Source organism: Mesoplodon densirostris, chromosome 1 (assembly GCF_025265405.1).
Source record: "Mesoplodon densirostris isolate mMesDen1 chromosome 1, mMesDen1 primary haplotype, whole genome shotgun sequence".
NCBI lineage: Eukaryota > Metazoa > Chordata > Mammalia > Artiodactyla > Ziphiidae > Mesoplodon > Mesoplodon densirostris.
In genome coordinates this window covers 88,666,963-88,690,533 of record NC_082661.1, presented here as the reverse complement: position 1 = coordinate 88,690,533, position 23,571 = coordinate 88,666,963, and the positions used below count along the sequence as shown (strand labels likewise).

Below are 23,571 nucleotides of genomic sequence, written 5' to 3'. Positions count from 1 at the left end.
GATAGCTCAGACACTGATATAAAAGCTAGTTCTAATAGTTTTTGTTTGGTTTACAGCATCTTTTGAAGTTTTTCTTCTTCTTGTTGTTTGTTTCTATAAATCTCTCCCTCTAAACTTTCATGCAGAGTCAAAATTCTTATAACTTTAAAAAATAAGAGAAATGTCCTCAAAATAACTCTTGTATTGCCAGTGTACCCATTACTATATATGCTCATGTTTTTCTTCTTAACTTTGACAAAGACAACAAAATATAAACCTTCCAAATCAGGCTCAAAGTTGGGGGTTGTGAGGAGCTATACATGGAAACTAAAAATGAAATACAGGTAATTAGTAATTTAATTATTGACACTCCTGTTTGATTCATCAGCATAATCACTCTCCCCAAAGGTTGAACCGGTGAGGATTTTGCAAGCTATTAAAAACTGTTTATAGCCAGATTTTTTTTTTTAAACTGGATATGAGGCTGCAGCATACTAAAGGCTATTACTAATGCAGGGGGATGTTTTAATCCCTGTAGAGATTGTCTGGGTAAGTGAGCAAAGACTCTAGCTGACAGCACAGATAATACAATTCAGTTCCAAGCCAAAGCACTGTATTTGTTTTTGTTGTTTTTCTCCTGTCCTATCAGCAGCCTGTCTCCATGGATTTGTCTGGGAGAATGATAAATAGTAATGCAAGCGACCCTCTCCATAGCTCTAAATCATCCTCCTAGCAAAGACCCCAAGCAAAGCTTTTGGAAGGACCATCTTTTTAAATGTACATTTATATGTATAGTAGGTTACTTAAAACCAGTGAAAATAAACACAAGAAAATGCACATGCAGAGAGATAAGTATACAGAGCCTTCATTCCTTGAAGTTTAAAATACATTAGAGAAAAAAAGCCAATGACGATCATCAAATATTTGTAAATACATGAAACAGGAAATATAAATATGTGAATGACTCCCCACTAGCCCCTGGTAACTAACTTACAGTAGATTAGTTACAAACCAGATTTGACTACCAATGGCCATCTGTGTACATGCCTTTAAAAAAAATCTAACGCTCAAATTATCCTCTAAATCAAGGAAATAAGAATCTAAAGATACTTACTATACAGATATTAACTTCATCAAAAGTAAATGGCAAATTCATTCTGAAAAATGAAAATATCAAGAAAATAAAGCACATAGGAAAAATCTAAACAGAGTTTCTGTGCCCCGGGGACACTTTTGGAAGAATCTTAAAAACACCGTACCAGAAGAAAAAATGTTAATTCTTGGGAATCAGATAAAGAAGAATAGAAACAAATTTACTATTCTGTATTTAAGTTTCTATCTTCTGCATTTTGTACTTTTAACCAACTAATTAGACAAAATGATTCCATATCAATATTTCTCTGATGGAAGAGAAACTGAAATCTGAATGATGGAAAAAATTAAGTTTCATAAGACAACTGATAAACAAATATGAACTACAAAAAAAAATCCATCCTTAAATCAAGAACCATCTTGGGCAGTATTATTGTCTGATATGGAGAGAATGAACATCACAGGACTCTAACAAAAAACTCAAAAGAGGACTGCATCTACACCTGAATTTTAATCTCAATACCTGAGGAACATATAAAACAAATAAAAATTAACAATTTAGCTCATCAATTTTTTTGGTTTTTCTTTACCTCCTTACTTGTCTTTAGAAGGACTCTATAGTTTCTCTTTGGCATTTATAGAAAATAACTAAATAACAATATTAAGTTGTCTTTTAAAATAATATTTCCAAAACCAAGGAGAAGGACCTTCCATTCAAAGGGAGGCTCTAAATAATTTTGGAGCCCAGAGATCTGAATTCATTCAGTCATTCAGTGATATACTCATTCAACAGATACTAATTTAAGTTCATCTCTGATATTAATAAACAGTATCCATAGGTCCTCTATTATTATAATAATCATTATTATAATAAGAATTAACATTATATAATGTTTAAGTACATACAAAACAACTTCACAACATTATTATAATTAACCTTTCACTCTTTCTTGGTTTTATGATCTACTAATGCAAGGGGAAAAGTTAAATTCATGATGAATAAGAGATAGAAATGGGAGGCAGCTGTAGGGAGTCTTGGAAAGTTACAGAATTAAATATAATATTAAAACTTAAATTTCCTGATTTTTCAAGACTAGTGTTCTTTTTCATATGCCACCACAAGACTTAAACATATAACTTTTATCACAAATGCTAATTCCTTCACTGCCCTATGGTTTCTCAGTCTTTCATCAAACGAAGTTTAATGAGCCCTTTTCATTGTCTTATTAAATGTAAAATCTGAGGGCTATCTCAAAATTTAGATGTTTATCTAACAAGATAACATCAAATTCTATATTAAACCAGAATATAAGGGTTCATATGTCATATATCCTCAAGTCACAGTAAAAACAAAAACATTATTTCTTAATGCTTTAAAAAGTGAAAACTCATTAAATGAGGCAAAGTATTCATTCTTAGAAAATTACACATCTGAATTTAGAAAAACTAGAAGTGAATCTTATGTGAAGGGCTACAGAATGACATTATCTCAATTTCTTGGCTAATATGGCACGGTAATCCCAGTTAATGATATGAACAAAATAAACTATAGTCATAAAAAGTACCATATAACATCCCAGTTCCTTCAGCAGTCAATTTATATAATAAAGATGTCTTTGGGTAATGCCTTCATACACAACACTTTCAATTAAAAACTTTTGCAATATTAAATATTTTAAATAAAAATAAACTTTGAAAATCATATTGTGATTATGTGCATGCATATATGTGGCTATATAATGACTAATAAATGTTAACAAGATGAGAGAGGTAAAATGGAAGGACATATGTCAGCTTAAAATTGGAAAGCAATGGCTTTAATTTGAAAATGACAGACAAGGAGGCATTTATTCCCTCCATGCACCACTCCCTGGAATTAGAAAACCGTTTCTTTTTGTAGAACATTCTTTCCAGGTAATTTAGAAGCATACTACATTACAAAATTTAAATTTTAAAAGTATACAGTGTAAATGTTACAATTTTTAAAATGAAGTGTCAATATAGAGTATAGTTATTTGGGAGCACACCATGACAATATATGAGAAATTGACATGCTGTAGGATAAAGAATAAGGTATTCAGAGGCAGAAAGCCCTGACGTACAATACTGCCTTTATTACTTATTAGTTCTTGAACCATGGCAAGCTATTAATCTCACTGAACATCAATCTTCCCATCTCCAAAATGTAAACAGAAATACTACTTTGCAGAGTCATTAGAATTACAGATGATGTTGCCTGCTCAATTAAAAATGGTAATATTTCTTGATTTTTCTGATTCCCTTCATGTACCTTCCCTTCAATTTTTACTTTAAAAATAATACCAAGAAAAAAATCCTACAATGAAATGCATAAAAGCATTTATTCATATTTATATAGGTAGACTGACCTATAATATTCAATATATGCATTATACTTTTATTTGGAATACACTTTTACTGCTTTGTTTTCCATGAAGAAAATCCTCACTGCTTATGAGAACATTTGGCTTTTCTCACTGTCTGAAGGAATACAGGTTCAGGTCACAAACTTGAATGTGAAATATCGACTCATGGAAACTTGGCTTCAGAATACTGTTCTCCTTACTAATTTTGCAAACTATGTAGGCAGGGTAATCAACTATCACCAAAACATACTCACGAATGTAACTAAAAAAAAGTTTTATGAGAAATTATTCTTATTATTTTAATAGCAAATGTGCAAGCACATTACTTCCTCAAGGTCATCAGAAAAATTGATATAAACTCTAATCTTAGTGTGCACTTTTCTTTTCAATAAATATATTACTCAACTATGCAAAACAATTTTTACTAAACATTTATCTATTACGTCCAAGAAAAACTACATGAATGACATATAACTGGTGACAAAGTGAGGAGGTTAAGAATATAGGAAATACTAGTTTTCTCAATGAAGAACATATAAAACAAAAAGATACACAATTTAGGGGCTTCCCTGGTGGCGCAGTGGTTGAGAGTCTGCCTGCCGATGCAGGGGACACGGGTTCGTGCCCCGGTCTGGGAAGATCCCACATGCCGCAGAGCGGCTGGGCCCATGAGCCATGGCCACTGAGCCTGCGCGTCCGGAGCCTATACTCCGCAACCAGAGAGGCTGCGACAGTGAGAGACCCATGTAACGCAAAAAAAAAAAAAAAATATACACAATTTAGCTCAGCAAATTATTTTCATTTTGAATCAACAAAATTATAGCTGACATGAAAACACTGATGCTTTCCAAATATATTAATATAACTACTAAGAAGAGTATGTAAAGCAGGTCTCCTTCATGCTAACTGCTTACCATGTGTTCCAGGTACTTGGACACATTAGTAAACAGAACAAAAATCCTTGCCCTTATGGAGTTTACACTGGGACAAGGGGAGATAAAACATAATAAACACTGTAAGTAAACTATATGGCAATAAATACTATAGAAAAAATAATTGAGTAGCATAGAAGGGAATCAGGAAAATCAGAGAAAAGGAGTTGGAGTATCTATGGTGTCAGATAACTGATAAGGTCATTGCCTAAGAGATGCAGTATTATTATTGCTTCAAACAAATGAGATCTGTCTTATTAGTATTTCCTAGCTCTTATAACTCCTACTAGCTTTCTACAACTGGTGTTATAATTAGTAGTAAAAAAGAGAGTCAAACATTTTTGTAGGACGTTTGATTTTGCATCTCCATCACCTAGCACACAGCCTGGCACATATCAGATGCTCAATAAATATTTACTGAATGACTCAATCCAAGCCAATAAACAGTTTATCTGAACAGTTTTGGTCCCAAAATTTGTTCAGGGATTTTCGTAAAGGGCCAGACAGTAAATACTTTCATATTGTCATCTAAACAAGCAATGGATGTGGCTGTTCTAATAAAACTTTATTTATAAAAACAGGCAGCAAGGGGGCTTCCCGGGTGGTGCAGTGGTTGAGAGTCCGCCTGCTGATGCAGGGGACACGGGTTCGTGCCCCGGTCCAGGAAGACCCCACATGCCACAGAGCGGCTGGGCCCATGAGCCATGGCCACTGAGCCTGCGCGTCCAGAGCCTGTGCTCCGCAACGGGAGAGGCCACAACAGTGAGAGGCCCGCGTACCACAAAACAAAACAAAACAAAACAAAAACAGGCAGCAAGCACAGGAGTTTTCCAATCTCAGCTTACTTTATTCTATACCTAATTGGCTTAACCCTTCAGTTAAAATTTCCTGGGGGTATAAAGGTAAATTTATATCTACTTGCAAATGCTTACATTTTTAATTCTAATCAACTAACTCAAATAAACAAAACATAATTACAACAATAACAATACATGCAAACTCCACTTCTCCCTCCTTCTCTCTTTTCTTCTGTCTCCTTTTCTCCTTTCCTTTCCCTTTCTCTTTCTTAAGTGAAGATTGGTTAACTCACTCAAACTGTGACAAAAGCTACTACGCTAGCTGATGTTAGCCCATAGTTTTTATGAGGGAGAACATACAGACATGCAGCACCAGTCAACTGGTAATACAATGCAAATGTCAGAGACTGAATTCAGGTTTATAAATGCAAAAGCAGAAGATGGTCAAAGTATTAAACAAGCAAACAATTCAAAGACATTAAATCTGACACAGAATTTAAGAATTAATTTAGTTAGTGGTTCAGAGTATGAGTTCTGAAATTGCCTGAATCTGTTAAACTGCCAGCCCCAGTGAGTTAGGCAATTTACTTACTCTTTTAAAGTAATAGTCTCGGGGCTTCCCTGGTGGTGCAGTGGTTGAGAATCTGCCTTCTAATGCAGGGAATACAGGTTCGAGCCCTGGTCTGGGAGGATCCCACATGCCGCGGAGCAACTAGGCCCGTGAGCCACAACTACTGAGCCTGCGGCAGGTCTGGAGCCTGTGCTTCTCAACAAGAGAGGCCGCGATAGTGAGAGGCCCACGCACCACGATGAAGAGTGGCCCCCACTTGCCACAACTAGAGAAAGCCCTCGCACAGAAACGAAGACCCAACACAGCAAAAATAAATTAATTAATAAACTCCTACCCCCAACATCTTCTAAAAAAAAAAAAAAAAGTTATAGTCTCCTCAGCTGTAAACCAGGGACAATAGCGCCTACCTCATAAAGTCACTGCAATCAATAAAATTATCAGCCTTCTACTGGAGTTTGAAAAAGCACACCTTCATTTTATCCAGAAGAGGAAATGAGTACATCATTAAGCCTGAAAATAAGGGATTAATGGAGGAGAACTCTTAAATCTCCAAAAGTATGCTACATGTGCTTAAAAATACAATTTTGCTCACCCTCCCCACACATTAACATTTAATTTTCTTCACCTTTCTACTTATATAAAATATACTACCTCTTATTTTTATGTTATTACATTAAATACTCTTTTTTGTACTTTAATACCAAAAAGATGTTTGAGAATCAAGATTTCCAAAAGGTATGAGTATGATGATTGGCTTATACTTGTTTTTTTCCATAAGAAAGTATAACTCTGAATAGGTCTGCCATCAAATGCCATCAAATATGTAACCTTTGGGCCATAAATTTTACTGGCATAAGAGATTAAAAAGCTACTGGGAAGGTAAACACTATTACTTGATATGCAATATAATGATGTATCCAAATCCCTGGTCTGGTTTACCTGCACTGTTCCTTCCAGGAGACAAGAATATAATCTAGCATTAAAAAAAAAAAGAAAGGAAAACTATATTTTCATAATTTTAGTTATACTTTATTACAATAAAAAAAGATTTAAAACTGTCCATAATACATGCATAACAAATTAACTGACTTTTGTTACTTAATAACCTTACTAAAAGATTTATTTGTAAAATCTCTAGTTTGCCAAATTTTTACTAAGAAACCAAATTCTCTAAGAATCTTCCCAGCACCAAAATTCTATCTGTTCTGCCCTAAAAGCTGGGTGGTAATATTTGAAAGCAAAATCTGCTGAAGCAGTTCTGAGCTTACTGAGGCAGTGACAAAGGGAGGTCTGTGTAAATGGGTTATCAGAAGATAATCAAGGCTGGGAAAAGAGCCAAGATGCAGGAGGCTTTACCTCCAAGAAGGTACTACTGAGGACAAACTGTTGCTGAAATAAAGCTGACATTTTCCTTTGCATTTACAATTAAAAAGTTTTTTTCAAGTGTGTTTAATGGTCAGGTTTATTGAGATACACTTTAAGTACTATAAAATTCTCTATTTTTAGTTTTACAGATAGAAATGTTTTGACAAACACATACAGTCCGATAATCACCACTACAGCCAAAATATAGAGTATTTCTATCCTCCCAGAAAGTTTCCTCGTGGTGCTCTGTGGTCCAGGGCCTTTCCCTCAATTCTCAAATCTGATATCTGTCCCTATCATCCTGCCTTTTTCAGACTGTCCCACAAATGGAATCAGTCATTATATTCTGTAGCCTTTTGTATCTGGCTTCTTTCATCCAGCATTACACTTTTAAGATTTCATTCATCTTGTTGCATGTATCAGTAGTTTATTCCTTTCTACAGCTGAATAGTACATCACTGTAGGAACATATCACAATTTCTTTATCCATTCATCAGTTGATAGACATTTGGGGCTGTTTATATGATTATGAACAAAGCTGCCTTAAACATTTACTTATAGGTCTTTGTGTGGACAAATGTTTAAATTTCTCTTGGACAAATACCTAGGAGTAGGATTGCTATATAGTATAAGCATGTATTTAACTATATAAGAAACTTTTATTTAAAAAAATTGATAACTTCACTTAAACTGTGAAGAAAGATACTAAATTGATGGTATACCATAGTTTTTATGAGAGAGAAAACACTACTAATCCTGCACAAGTTATCGAGCTAAGGAATACATTGGTGGTGTGTAAAATATAGAGTGCTTATATTTGACTAGAATCATTTAGATAACATGTAAATCACCCAGAGCAGGCCTGGTGCAGAGTATAAACCTAATGACTGCTGGTTCTCTCTCCAATGTTCAAACTTCCCTTTTCTTAATGTTCCCAACTCCCCCAGACCCAAACTTACATAAACATACACTTAAACTTAAATCATTATTTGTTAAATAAGTTATACAGTAGAACAAAAGCACACAAAAATTTCAACTACTATTTTTAAAAGCAAAGCCAATTCCACTCACTCCCTTAAGCTGTTCACTCTTCAGCTGCAGGAGGGGAAGCCTCTAAAAGCAGCAGATCCTGAGTAATATTCTGTTGTGTATATACATATATGCCACATCTTCTTTATCCATCCATCTGTTGATGGACACTTGGGTTGCTTCCATGTCTTGGCTATTGTAAATAGTGCTGCTATGAACACTGGGGTGCATGTACCTTTTTTGAAATTGAGTTTCTGGTTTTTCTGGATATATACTCAGGAGTGGGACTGCTGGATCATATGGTAACTATTTTTAGTCTTTTGAGGAACCTCCATGCTGTTTTCCACAGTGGCTCCACCAATTTACATTCCCACCATCTGTGTACAGGGTTCCCTTCTCTCCACTTCCTCTCCAACATTTGTTGTTTACAGACTTTTTGACAATAGCCATTCTGAGAAGTGTGAAGTGATATCTCATTGTGGTTCTGATTTGCATTTCTCTAATAATTAGTGATGCTGAGCATCTTTTCATGTGCCTGTTAGTCATCTGTATGTCTTCTTCGGAAAAATGGCTATTCAGGTCTTCTGCCCATTTTTTATTTGGGTTGTTTGTTTTTTTTTGATATTGAGTTGTATAAGCTATTTATATATATTGAAATAAGTGAGAGACACATACTGTATGATATCACATATGCAACCTAAAAAATGAAACAAATGGATTTATACACCAAAGCAGAAACAGAAAACAGATATAGAAAACAAACTAGTGGTTACCAGTGGGGAGAGAAAAGAGGGGAGGGGCATGTTAGTATGGGATTAAGAGATACAAACTACTATGTATAAAATAGATAAGCAACAAATATATATTGTATAACACAGGGGATTATAACCATTATACTGTAATAACTTTTAATGAAGGATAAACTGTAAAAATATTGAATCAATATACTGTACACCTGAAACTAATATAATACTGTAAATCAACTATACTTCAATCAATCAATAAATAGGTAAAGTAAATGAATACATAAAAATGTAATGGATGACTAAAAAAATTAAAATAGAAGCAGTAGATCCTACACACAGGAAACATTTCAGGTAAGCATCACCATCTTGTGTCCAAAAAGAGTAACTGCAATAACAAATTTATTGTCAAATAGAGAACACAGATAGATGATGACAGAGACCAGCAAGTATGAGATCTAAAATCCATTTTTCCAAATTTACTCTGATGTATACGCCAATACATTATGGCATACAAAGTCTACACTGTTCATGTTTGATGATTATAATATTTCAAAATTTAACTGTATTTCAAATTAGATGGCCTATACCTTAGAAAAAGAACTGAGTTTTCTTATATTATATGCCCCTGTCTGATACTTTTGCACACCCCTTCCAAACACAGAAACACACACACTGAATATAATGCCAGACAAAAAAATGGGTTACTGCTAACGCTCTCTATGCACTTTAAAAGTAATCACCAAATTAGCTCTTCTATTAATGATTTTAAAATATTCAATAAATGGCTTCAGATTTAGTTCTTGGCTACAATCAACATTAGTTCCCTAATATGAGATTCTATAAGCATTAATAATCCAAGTGAAGAAGATTTTTCAACTTTCAAAGTAACTCAATTTTAAATAATCATATAGACATTTCTATTTTAAGTAAAAGTTATTTTTACATTAATAGAAGCTTTTAAAAAGAGCATACAAAATACACCAAAATATTACAGGCTGAACAGACAACTGTGAAAAGAGAAAATATGCAGCTCAACAAGTTTTCCTTTTTGAAAGAATAATAAATTCTCAGGGAAGAAGTTAAAGTGTTCTTCAACTGTCAACTAAGTTCTCTATTACACAACAGCACCTTTAAGGCTGATTTATGGCTTCCCCCCCCCTTTTCTGACAATCAAGTGGTTAAAAAGAAAAGTCACTTTTGTACCTGGATGATATTTGCTTACTTTATAACCTGTACGAAGAAAGGAACTTTTCAATAACAAGAAAGTTTGAAAAGGTGATATCTGAAAAAACTTTTTTAAAAAAGACAAATAAAACCCAAAAAACCAAAAGAGAAACCTCAGACATCTGTTTGGTAAATATCAACCTTTTATGTAGCATTTGTAATCTCTATTACTATCTATCTCTGTGTCACAAAGTAAGAGAATTGTAGAATATTACTGATATATCAGAGATTGTCTAGTACATCTTTGACAGGTACAGAAACAGAGGCCCAGAGAGGCTAAATAATTTCAAAGAATACACAGTTTGATAGCAACAGAGCTAGAGTTAGAAACCAAGATCCCTTCATCTGTCTTTTTCTTTTATTTTCCAAACAGGTTCACTTCATTTTATTTTATTGAGATATAATTTACATCCCATAAAATATACCCATCTAAAGTGTCTGTAGTACAACCATCAACAGTCTAGTTTTATAATATTTTCATCATCTGGAAAATTTCCCTCATGCACATTTGTAGTCAATCTTCACTCCCACGCTCAATCAATAATCTGCTTTCTATCTCTATAGCTGTGACTTTTCTAGAAATTTCATACAAATGGAATGATACAATATGTAATCTTTTATATTTTCTTTCACTTAGAGAAACGTCCCTGAATTTCACCCATGTTATTGTGTGCATCAGTTATTCATTCCATTTTTTATTGAAGTACAACTGACTTCCAATATTATATTAGTTTCAGGTGTACAAAACAATAACTTGATATTTTTACACATTATGAAATGATCATGACAATAAGTCTACCTACCATCAATCACCACATACAGTTATAATAATTTTTATTGACTATATTCCCTATGCTGTACATGACATCCCCATGACATATTTATTTTTTACCTGGAAGTTTATACCCCTTAATTCCCTTTACCTATTTTGCCCATCCCCTCACTCCCTTACACTCTGGCAACCACTAGTTCATTCTCTGTATCTATGAGTCTGTTTTGTTAGGTTTGTTCATTTGTTATGCTTTTTAGATTCCACATGTAGATGAAATAACATAGTATTTATGTTTCTCTGTCTGACTTATTTCACTTACCATAATACCCTCTAGGTCCACCCATGTTGTTCCAAATGGCAAGATTACAATTTTTTTATGGCTGAGTAATACTCCATTGTGTGTGTGTGTGTATGTGTATCACATCTTTATCCACTCATTTATCGTTGGGCACTTAGATTGCTTCCTTATCTTGGCTATTGTAAATAATGCTGCAATAAGCACTGGGGTGCATATATCTTCTTGTATTAGTTTTTTTGTTTCTTGGATAAATCTCGAGAAGTGGAATTTCTGGGTAATATGCTAGTTCTACTTAATCCTCGCTAATACTTTTTTTTTTTTCTTCCCCCGATACACGGGCCTCTCACTGTTGTGGCCTCTCCCGTTGCGGAGCACAGGCTCCGGACGCAAAGGTTCAGCAGCCATGGCTCATGGGCCCAGCTGCTCCGCGGCATGTGGGGTCTTCCCAGAGCGGGGCACGAACCCGTGTCCCCTGCATCGGCAGGCGGACTCTCAACCACTGCGCCACCAGGGAAGCCCTCCCTAATACTTTTTAATTTTTGTCTTCTTGAAAACAGCTCTGAGAGGTGTAAGGTAATATATCATTGTGGTTTTGATTTGCATTTCCCTAATAATTATGATGTTGAGCATCATTTCATGTGTCTGTTGGCCATCTGTGTGTCCTCCTTGGAAAAATATGTATTCTCTGCCCATTTTTTAATTGAGTTGTTTATTGATGTTGAGTTGTATGAATTCTTTGTACATTTTAGATATTAACCCCTTCTTGGATATATTATTTGTAAATATCTTCTCCCATTCAGTAGATGGTGGCCTTTTCATTTTATTGGTAGTTTCTTTCACTGTGCAAAAGCTTTTTATTTTGATGTAGTCCTATTTATTTATTTTTGCTTTTGTTGTCCTTGCCTCAGGAGACAGATCCAAAAAAAAATTGCTAAGACCAATGTCAAAGAGCTTCTATGTTTTCTTCTAGGAGTTTTATGGTTTTAGGTCTTATGTTTAAATCTTTAATCTATTTTGAGTTTATTTGCATATGGTATAAGAAAGTAATCCAGTTTGAATCTTTCACATGCAGCTGTCCAGTATTCCCAACACCATTTATTGAAAGAGACTGTTTTTTCCCCATTGTACATTCTTGACTCCACTGACATAGATTAATTGCCTATATAAGCACGGATTTATTTCTGGGTTCTCTATTTTGTTCCATTGATCTGTATGTCTCTTTCTGTGCCAGTACCATACTGTTTTGATTACTATATTTCTGTAGTACAATTAGAAATCAAAAAGCATCATGCGGGCTTCTCTGGTGGCACAGTGGTTGAGAGTCTGCCTGCCGATGCAGGGGACACGGGTTCGTGCCCCGGTCCGGGAGGATCCCACATGCCATGGAGCAGCTGGGCCCGTGAGCCATGGCCACTGAGCCTGCGCATCCAGAGCCTGTGCTCCGCAACGGGAGAGGCCACAACAGTGAGAGGCCCGCGTACCACAAAAAAAAAAAAAAAGCATGATGCCTCCTACTTTGTTTTTCTCTCAAGACTGCTTTGGCTATCCTTTGTAGTTCCATACAACTTTTGAGGATTATTTGTTCAAGCTCTATGAAAAATGCCACTGGAACTCTAATAGGGATTGCACTGACTCTGTAGATTGCTTTGGGTAGTACGGACATTTTAACAATATTGATTCTTCCAATCCAAAAGCACAGTGTATCTTTCCATTTATTTGAGTCATATTTAATTTCCTTCATTAATGTCTTATAACTTTTAGAGTACACGTCTTCACTCCATGGTTAAACGAATTCCTAGGTATTTTATTTTATTTATTTATTTTTTATTTTTATTTGTTTTGCAGTACGCAGGCCTCTCACTGCTGTGGCCTCTCCCATTGTGGAGCACAGGCTCCGGACGTGCAGGCTCAGCGGCCACGGCTCACGTGCCCAGCTGCTCCACGGCATGTGGGATCTTCCCGGACCAGGGCACGAACCCATGTCCCCTGCATCGGCAGGCGGACTCTCAACCACTGCGCCACCAGGGAAGCCCGGTATTTTATTTTTGATGCAATTGAAAATGGAATTGTTTTCTTAACTTCTCTTTCTGATAGCTTTTTGTTAGTGTATAGAAATGGAACAGGTATGGTATATTAATTTTGTACCCTACAAATTTACTAAATTCATTTATAGCTCTACTACATTTTTGGCGGAGTCTTTGGGGTTTTCTATATACAATATCATGTCATCTGTAAATGCTGAAAGTTTAACATATTCCTTCCCAATTTGGATGCTTTTTACTTCCTTTCCTTGAATATTCTCTGGCTAGGACTTCCAATACTATGTTGAATAGATGAGGCAACTGGGCATCCTTCTCTGGTTCCTGATCTTAGAGGAAGACCTTTCAGCTTTTCAATACTGAGTCTGATGTTAGTTCTTGGTGTGCCATATATGGCCTTTATATATTGAGATATGTTCCCTCTCTACCCACTTTGTTGAGAGCTATTATAATGAATGAATGGATACAGAATTTCGCCAAACACTTTTTCTGCACCTACTGAGATGATCACATGATTTTATCATTTGTTTTGCTAATATGGTATACTATTTTGACTGACTTGCAGATACTGAACTATCCTTGAATCCCTGGAATGCATCCCACTTGATCATTGTGTATGTTCCTTTTAATGTGTTGCTGAATTTGGTTTGCCAATATTTTATTCAGAATTTTTGCATTTATGTTCACCATGGATGTTGATATGTAATTTTCTTTTTTTGTTGTGTCTTTGGTTTTGGTATCAGGGTAATTAATGCTGACCTTGTGGAATGAGTTTAAGGGCATTCCTTCCTCTTCAATTATTCTGGAATACTTTGAGGATACTATTACTTCTCCTTTAAATGTTTGATATAATTCACCTGTGAAGCCATCTGATCCTAGACTTTTGTTTGTTGGGGCTTTTTCAATTAATGATTCAAGTTCTTTACTACTAATCGGTCCATTCAGATTTTTTATTTCTTCCTGTCTAAGCCTTTGAAGATTGCATGTTTCTATGCATTTGTCCATTTCCTCTGGGGTGTCCAATTTGTTGTAGTGTAATTGTAGCAATTTTTTATGACTTTTTGTATTTCCATGGAACTAGCTGTAATTTCTCTTGAATATCTAGTTTTATTTATTTGGGCCCTCTTTCTTTCACAATGCTTATAGCTAAAGGTTTGGGAATTTTATTTTTTCAAAGAAATAGCTCTTGGTTTCATTGATCTTTTCTATTGTTTTTTAAGTCTCTACTTCATTTATTTCTGCCCTGATCTTTATTACTTCCTTCCTTCTACTAACTGTGCGCTTTGTCTTTTTCTCATTCCTTTGGGTGTGAAGATAGATTGAGATTTTTCGTGTTTCTTGAGGTAGGCTTATATTGCTATAAACTTGCATCTTAGACTACATTTGCTGAGTGCAACAGATTTTGGAAAGTTGTGTTTCTCTTTCATTTCATGTGTTTCATTTCATTTCCTCCTTGATTTCTTCATTGACCCATTTGTTGCTTAGTAGCATGTTGTTCAGTTCTCTATGTGTCTGTATTTTCTCCAGTTGTCCTGTAATTCATTTCTGGTTTCATACTGTTGTGCTCAGAAAAGATGCTTGATATGATATTAATCTTCTTAAATTTACTCATTTTTTAATTTGTTAACATCTTTATTGGTGTATAATTGCTATAAAATGTTGTTAGTTTCTGCTGTATAACAAAGTGAATCAGCTATATGTATACATAGATCCCATCCCTCTTGAGCCTGCTTCCCACCCTCCCTATTCCACCCCTCTAGGTGGTCACAAAGCACCAAGCTGATCTCCCTGTGCTATGAAGCTGCATCCCACTAGCTATCTATTTTACATTTGGTAGTGTATATACGTCAATGCCACTCTCTCACTTCATCCTAGCTTACACGTCCCCCTCCCTGTGTCCTCAAATCCATTCCCTATGTCTGCATCTTTATTCCTGTCCTGCCCCTAGGTTCATCAGAACCATTTTTTTTAAACATTTCATACATATGTGTTAGCATACAGTATTTGGTTTTCTCTTTCTGACTACTTCAATCTGTATGACAGACTTTAGGTCCATCCACCACCTCACTACAAATAACTCAGTTTTGTTTCTTTTTATGGCTGAATAATATTCCATTGTATATATGTGCCACATCATCTTTATCCATTCATCTGCCAGTGGACACATAGGTTGCATCCATGTCCTGGCTATTGTAAACAGTGCTGCAGTGAACACTGGGGTGCATGCATCTTTTGGATTTATGGATTCTCCGGGTATATGCCCAATAGTGGGATTGCTAGGTTATATGGTGGTTCTATTTTTAGTTTTTTAAGGAACCTCCGTACTCTTCTCCATACTCTATCAATTTATATTCCCACAAACAGTGCAAGAGGGTTCCCTTTTTCCACACCCACTCCAGCATTTATTCTATGCACATTTTCTGATGATGGCCATTCTAACTGATGTGAGGTGATACCTCATTGTGGTTTTGGTTTGCATTTCTCTAATGATTAGTGATGTTGAGCATCCTTTCATGTGTTTGTTGCCAATCTGTATATCAGCTTTGGAGAAATGTCTATGTAGGTCTTCTGCCCATTTTTGGATTGGGTTGTTTGCTTTTTTGATATTGAGCTGCATGAGCTGCTTGTAAATTTTGGAGATTAATCCTTTGTCAGTTGATTCGTTTGCAAATATTTTCTCCCATTCTGAGGGTTGTCTTTTTGTCTTGTTTATGGTTTCCGTTGTTGTGCAAAATCTTTTAAGTTTCATTAGGTCGAATTTGTTTATTTTTGTTTTTATTTCCATTTCTCTAGAAAAGGATCTTGCTGTGATTTATGTGATAGAGTGCTCTGCCTATGTTTCCCTCTAAGAGTTTTATAGTGTCTGGCCTTACCTTTAGGTCTTTAATCCATTTTGAGTTTATTTCTGTGTATGGTGTTAAGGAGTGTTCTAATTTCATTCTTTTACATGTAGCTGTCCAGTTTTCCCAGCACCACTTATTGAAGAGGCTGTCATTTCTCCGTTGTATATTCTTGCCTCCTTTGTCAAAGATAAGGCGACCATATCTGCGTGGGTTTATCTCTGGGCTTTATATCCCATTGCATCGATCTATATTTCTGTTTTTGTGCCCGTACCATACTGTCTTGAATACAGTAGCTTTGTAGTATAGTCTGAAGTCAGGGAGCCTGATTCCTCCAGCTCCATTTTTCTTTCTCAAGATTGTTCTGGCTATTCGGGGTCTTTTGTATTTCCATACAAATTGTGAAATTTTTTGTTCTAGCTCTGTGAAAAATGCCCTTGGTAGTTTGATAGGGATTGCACTGAATCTGTAGATTGCTTTGGATAGTATACTCATTTTCACAATGTTGATTCTTCCAATCCAAGAACATCTGTCTGTATTGTCTTTGATTTTTTTCATCAGTGTCCTATAGTTTTCTGCATACAGGTATTCTGTCTCCTTCGGTAGGTTTATTCCTAGGTATTTTATTATTTTTGTTGTAATGGTAAATGGGAGTGTTTCCTTAATTTCTCTTTCAGATTTTTCGTTGTTAGTGTATAGGAATGCAAGAGATTTCTGTGCACTAATTTTGTATGCTGCTAGTTTACCAAATTCACTTTCTGGTAGCATCTTTAGGATCCTCTATGTATAATATCATATTATCTGCAAACAGTGACAGTTTTACTTCTTCTTTTCTGATTTGGATTCCTTTTTTTCTTTTATTTCTCTGATTGTCATGGCCAAAACTTCCAAAACTATGTTGAATAATAGTGATGAGAGTGGGAAACCTCATCATGCTCCTGATCTTAGAGAAAATGGTTTCAGTTTTTCACCACTGAGAATGATATTGGCTGTGGGTTTGTCATACATGGCCTTTATTATGTGAGGTAAGCTCCCTCTATGCCTTTTTTCTGGAGAGTTTTTATCACAAATGGGTGTTGAATTTTGTCGGCAACTTTTTCTGCATCTACTGAGATGATCATATGGTTTTTACCTTCAATATGTTAAAATGGTGTATCACATTGATTGAGTTGCATATATTGAAGAATCCTTGCATTCCTGGGATAAACCCCACTTGATCATGGTGTATGATCCTTTTAATGTGCTGTTGGATTCTGTTTGCTAGTACTGTGTTGGGGACTTTTCATCAGTGATGTTGGCCTGTAGTTTTCTTTCTTTGTGACATCTTTGTCTGGTTTTGGTATCAGTGTGATGGTGGCCTCGTAGAATGAGTTTGGGAGTGTTCCTCCCTCTGCTATACTTTGGAAGAGTTTGAGAAGGATAGGTGTTAGCTCGTCTCTAAATGTTTGATAAAATTCACCTGTGAAGCCATCTGGTCCTGGGCTTCTGTTTGTTGAAAGATTTTTAATCACAGTTTCAATTTCAGTGCTTGTGATTGGTCTGTTTATATTTTCTATTTCTTCCTGGTTCAGTCTCAGAAGGTTGTGCTTTTCTAAGAATTTGTCCATTTCTTCCAGGTTGTCCATTTTATTGGCATAGACTTGCTAGTAGTAATCTCTCATGATCCTTTGTATTTCTGCAGTGTCAGTTGTTACTTCTCCTTTTTCATTCTATTGATTTGAGTCTTCTCCCTTTTTTTCTTGATGAGTCTGGCTAATGGTTTATCAATTTTGTTTATCTTCTCAAAGAACCAGCTTTTAGTTTTATTGATCTCTGCTACTGTTTTCTTCATTTCTTTTTCATTTATTTCTGATCTGATCTTTATGATTTCTTTCCTTCTGCTAACTTTTGGCTCTTTTTGTTCTTCTTTCTCTAACTGCTTTAGGTGTATGGTTAGATTATTTATTTGAGATTTTTCTTGTTTCCTGAGGTAGGATTGTATTGCTATAAACTTCCTTCTTAGAATTGTTTTTGCTGCATCCCATAGGTTTTGGGTCGTCGTGTTTTCATTGTCATTTGTTTCTTGGTATTTTTTGATTTCCTCTTTGATATCTTCTTCAGTGATGTCTTGGTTATTTAGTAGCGTATTGTTAGCCTCCATGTGTTTGTATTTCTTACAGTTTTTTCCTGTAATTGATATCTAGTCTCATAGCATTGTGGTCTTAAAGATACTTGATACGAATTCAATTTTCTTAAATTTACCAAGGCTTGATTTCTGACCCAAGATATGATCTATCCTGGAGGATGTTTTATGAGCACTTGAGAAGAAAGTGTATTCTGTTGTTTTTGGATGGAATGTCCTATAAATGTCAATTAAGTCCAGCTTGTCTAATGTGTCATTACAGCTTGTGTCTCCTTATTTATTTTCATTTTGGATGATCTGTCCATTGGTGAAAGTTGGGTGTTAAAGTCCCCTAGTATTATTATTGTCGATTTCCACTTTTACAGCTGTTAGCATCTGCGTTATGTATTGAGGTGTTCCTATGTTGCGTGCATAAATATTTACAAGTGTTATATCTTCTTCTTAGATTGTTCCCTTGATCATTATGTAGTGTCCTTCTTTGTCTCTTGTCATAGCCTTTATTTTAAAGTCTATTTTGTCTGATATGAGAATTGGTACTCCAGTTTTCTTTTGATTTCCACTTGCATGGAATATCTTTTTCCATCCCCTTTCAGTGTGTATGTGTCCCTAGGTCTGAAGTGGGTCTCTTGTAAACAGCATATATAAGGGTCTTGCTTCAGTATCCATTCAGCCAGTCTATGTCTTTTGGTTGGAGTATTTAATCCATTTACAGTTAAGGCAGTTATCAATGTGTATGTTCCTATTACCATTTTCTTAATCTTTTGGGGTTTGTTTTTGAAGGTCCTTTCCCTCTCTTGTGTTTCCTGCCTAGAGAAGGCCTTTTAGCATTTGTTGTAAAGCTGGTTTTGTGGTGCTGAATTTTCTTACCTTTTGTTTGTCTGTAAACATTTTAATTTCTCTGTCAAATCTGAACGAGATCCTTGCTGGGTAGAGTAATCTTGGTTGTACATTATTCCCTTTCATTAGTTTAAATATGTCCCACCACTCCCTTCTGTCTTGCAGAGAGTTTCTGCTGAATGATCAGTTGTTAACCTTATGGGGATTGCCTTGTATGTTATCTGTTGCTTTTCCTTTGCTGCTTTTAATATTTTTTCTTTGTATTTAATTTTTGGTAGTTTGATTAATATGTGTCTTGGCGTGTTTCTCCTTGGATTTACCCTGTATGGGATTCTCTGAGCTTCCTAGACTTGATTGACTATTTCCTTTTCTGTGTTAGGGAAGTTTTCAACTACAATCTCTTCAAATATTTTCTCAGACCCTTTCTTTTTCTCTTTTTCTTCTGGGACCCCATACTATTCGAATGTTGGTGTGTTTAACGTTGTCCCAAAGGTCTCTGAGACTGTACTCAAGTCTTTCCATTCTTTTTTCTTTATTCTGCTCTGCGGCAGTTACTTCCACTATTTTATGTTCCAGGTCAGTTATCCGTTCTTCTGCCTCAGTTATTCTGCTATTGAATCCTTCTAGAGAATTTTAAATTTCACTTACTGTGTCATTCAGCATTGTTTGTTTGTTTGCTCTTTAGTGCTTCTAGGTCCTTGTTAAGCGTTTCTTGTATTTTCTCCATTCTATTTCCAAGATTTTGGATCATATTTACTATCATTACTCTGAATTCTTGTGCAGGTAGACTGCCTATTTCCTCTTCATTTGTTTGGTCTGGTGGGTTTTTACCTTGTTCCTTCATCTGCTGCGTATTTCTTTGTCTTCTCGTTTTGTTTAACTTACTGTGTTGGGGTCTCCTTTTTGCAGGCCACAGGTTCGTAGTTCCCATCTGTTTTTGGTGTCAGTGGGTGAGGCTGGTTCAGGGGCGTGTGTAGGCTTCCTGATGGAGGGGACTGGTGCATGTGTTCTGGTGGGTGGGACCAGATCTTGTCTTTCTGGTGGGCAGGGCCGTGTCCAGTGGTGCTTTTGGGGTGTCTGTGAACTTAGTATGATTTCAGGCAACCTCTCTGCTAATGGGTGGGGTTGTTCCTGTCTTGCTAGTTGTTTGGCATGGCGCATGCAGCACTGGAGCTTGCTGGACATTGGGTGGAGCTGGGTCTTAGTGTTGAAATGGAGATCTCTGGGATACCTCTTGCCGATTTATATTACATGGGCTGGGAGGTCTTTGGTGGTCCAGTGTCCTGGACTCGGCTCTCCCAGCTCGGAGGCTCAGGTCGGACACCTGGACGGAGCACCAGGACCCTGTCAGCCACACAGCTTAGAAGAAAAGGAAGAACAAAAAGGAAGAAAAAAAAATTTTAAGTTAAAATAAATAAATAAAATAAAATTAATAAAATTTAAAAAAGAAGGAAGAAAGAAAGAAAAGAAAGAAAGAAAGAAAGGAAAGAAAGAACAATCAAACCAATAAACATATCCACCAATGGTATCAAGCATTAAAAACTAAACTAAGAGAAACAAAAAAATCAGAAACAAATCAGTCACAGACAGCAAACCCCAAGTCTACAGTTGCTCCCAAAGTCCACTGCTTCCATTTTGGGAACATTGGTTGTCCATTCAAGTACCCACAGATGCAGGGTTTATCAAGTTGACTGTGAGGATTTAATCTGCTGCTCCTGAGGCAGCACAGAAAAATTTCCCTTTCTCTTCTTTGTTTGCACAGCTCCTGGGGTTCAGCTTTGGATTTGGCCCCGCCTCTGCGTGTAGGTCGCCTTCAGGCATGTGGTCCCGCCCAGACAGGAAGGGGTTAAAGCAGCAGCTGATTAGGGCTCTCTTGCTCTCTCAGGCTGGGGAGAAGGAGGTAATCATAATTGGGATGTGGGGCGAGCCTGCAGTGGCACAGGCCGGCATGACACTGCAAAAGCCTGAGGCATGCCATGTGCTCTCCCAGGGAAGTTGTCCCTGGATCTCGGGACCCTGGCAGTGGCGTGCTGCACAGGCTCCCGGGGGTGGGGGCGTGTGGGTAGTGACCTGTGCTTGCACACAGGATACTTGGTAGCAGCAGCCTTTAGCATTCTATGCCCGTCTCTGGGGGTCTGAGCTGATAGCTGCAGCTCGTGCCCGTCTCTGGAGCTTGCTTAGGTGGTGCTCTGCCTTCTGTGGGCACACAGGGAAGGAATCTCGTCTCCTCACACACCCTGAAACAATGGTCTCTTGCCTCTTCGGCAGGTCCAGAATTTTTCCTGGACTCCCTCCTGGCTAGCTGTGGTGCTAGCCCCCTTCAGGCTGTCTTCATGCAGCCAACCCCAGTTGTCTCCCTGGGGTCTGACCTCCGAAGCCCAAGCCTCAGCTCCCAGCCCACACCTGCCCCGGCAGGCGAGCACACAAGCCTCTCAGGCTGGTGAGTGCTGGTCAGCAGCAATCCTCTGTGAGGGAATCTTTCTGCTTTGCCCTCTGCACCCCTGTTGCTGCGCTCTCCTCTGTGGCTCCAAAACTTCCTCCCACCCACCCCCCATCTCCACCAGTGAAGGGGCTTCCTAGTGTGTGGAAGCTTTTCCTCCTTCATAGCTCCCTCCCAGAGGTGCAGGTCCCATCCCTATGCTTTTGTCTCTGTTTCTTTTTTTCTTTTGCCCTACCCAGGTACGTGGGGATTTTCTTGCCTTTTGGGAAGTGTGAGGTCTTCTGCCATCGCTCAGTAGGTGTTCTGTAGGAGTTGTTCCACGTGTAGATGTATTTCTGATGTATTTCTGGGGACGAAGGTGATCTCCGTGTCTTACTCTTCCACCATCTTGAAGGTCCCCTTCCTTAAATTTATTAAGACTTGTTTCGTGGTCTAACGTGAGATCTATTCTGGAGAATGTTCCATGCACACTTCAATGTGTATTCTGATGTTTTTGATGGAATGTTGTATATATGTCGATTAATTTAATATGATTTAATGTGCCATTTAAGGCCACTGTGTCCTTATTGATTTTTCTGTCTGGATGATCTATCTGTTGATGTAAGTGAGGTATTAAAGACCCCTACTGTTACTGTATTACCATCAATTTCTCCTTTTATGTCTAGTAATATTTCCTTTACATATTTAGATGCTCCTATGGTGGGTACATAAATATTTACAAATGTATCTTCTTCTTAGATTGACCCTTTTTTCACTTTGTAATGCCCATCTTTGTCCTTTGTTAGGATCTTTGTTTTAAAGTCTATTTTGTCCGATACATCTATTGCTACCCCAGCTTTCTGTGTTTCCATTTGCACGGAATACCTTCTTCTATCCTTATAATTTCAGTCTGTGTGTGTCTTTAGATCTGAAGTGAGTCTCCCGTAGGCAGCATAGGGGTGGCATCATTTTTTTTTTAATTCAGCCACCACATGTGTTTTGATTGGAGCGTTTAGCCCATTTACATTTAAAGTGATTGTATGTACTTACTGACATTTTAATTGTTTTCTAGTTGTTTTTGTAGTTCTTCTCTGTATCTGTCTTCTCTTGGTCTCTTGCCTTGTGGTGTGATAATGTTTGATTTCCTTTCTCTTTATTTTTTATGTATCTACTGTAGGGTTCTGATTTGTGGTTACCATGAGGTTCATTTATAACAGCCTATTTATACAGCTGTTTGTTTGAAACTGATAGACATGTAAGTCAAATTCATCCTAAAAGCACTACATTTTAACTCTCCACACCATGTTTTATGTTTCTGATGTCATATTTGCAGCTTTTAATTTTGTGTATCTGATAACTACTCACTATAGTTATAGTTGAATTTACTACTTTTTTCTTTTAACCTTCATACTAGCTTTTTAAGTGGCTGACACACTGCATTTGGCATATACTTGCCTTTACCAGTGAGATTTTTTTCTTTCATATATTTTCTTATTTCTGGTTATGACCTTTTGTTTTCTGCTTAAAGAAGACCCTTTAGCATTTCTTGTAAGGCCATTTTAGTGGTGATTAACTCCTTGAGTTTCTGCTTGTCTGCAAAGCTCTTTATTTCTCCTTCACTTGTAAATGGTAACTTTGCTGGGTACAGTATTCTTGGGTTCTAAGTTTTTTCCTCTCAACACTTTTAATATATCACACCACTCCCTTCTGGCCTGCAAAGTGCCTGCTGAAAAATCAGCTGACGGTCTTATGACTATATATTGACTCTTGAACATCATGGGGGTTAATCTGTGTATAACTTATACTCAGCCCTCAGTATGCATGGTTCCTCCACATCCATGGATTCGACCAAGGACAGACCATATAATTCTGTTGTATTTACTATTAGAAAATATCTGCATGTAAGTGGACACTTGCAGCTCAAACCTGCATTGTTCGAAGGTCAACTGTAGTTGTTTTTCTCTTGCTGCCTTTAAAATTTTCATTATCATTAACTTTTGCTATTTTAGTTACGATATATCTTGGTATAGCTCTCTTTGGATTCATGTTGTTTGGGACTCTGTGCTTCCTGGACCTGAACATCTGTTTCCTTTCCCAGGTTAGGAAACTGTTCATCTTTAGATGG

At 36.8% G+C, this 23,571-nt stretch overlaps 1 protein-coding gene across 2 annotated transcripts in view; it reads right to left on the bottom strand.

The window, feature by feature from the left end:
- AFG2A (AFG2 AAA ATPase homolog A) overlaps positions 1-23,571 on the bottom strand; it is a 348,297-nt gene that overhangs the window by 204,004 nt on the left and 120,722 nt on the right. Inside the window, exon 15 of one of the 2 annotated variants that reach the window (XM_060105706.1) lies at positions 15,019-20,386. The exons of the other annotated variant lie outside the window; for it this stretch is intronic. Within the exon in view, the coding sequence (XP_059961689.1) occupies positions 20,375-20,386 (12 nt within the window). The 3' untranslated portion in view covers positions 15,019-20,374. Of the gene's footprint in view, positions 1-15,018; positions 20,387-23,571 lie in introns of those variants that run through there. 2 annotated transcript variants of the gene reach the window in all.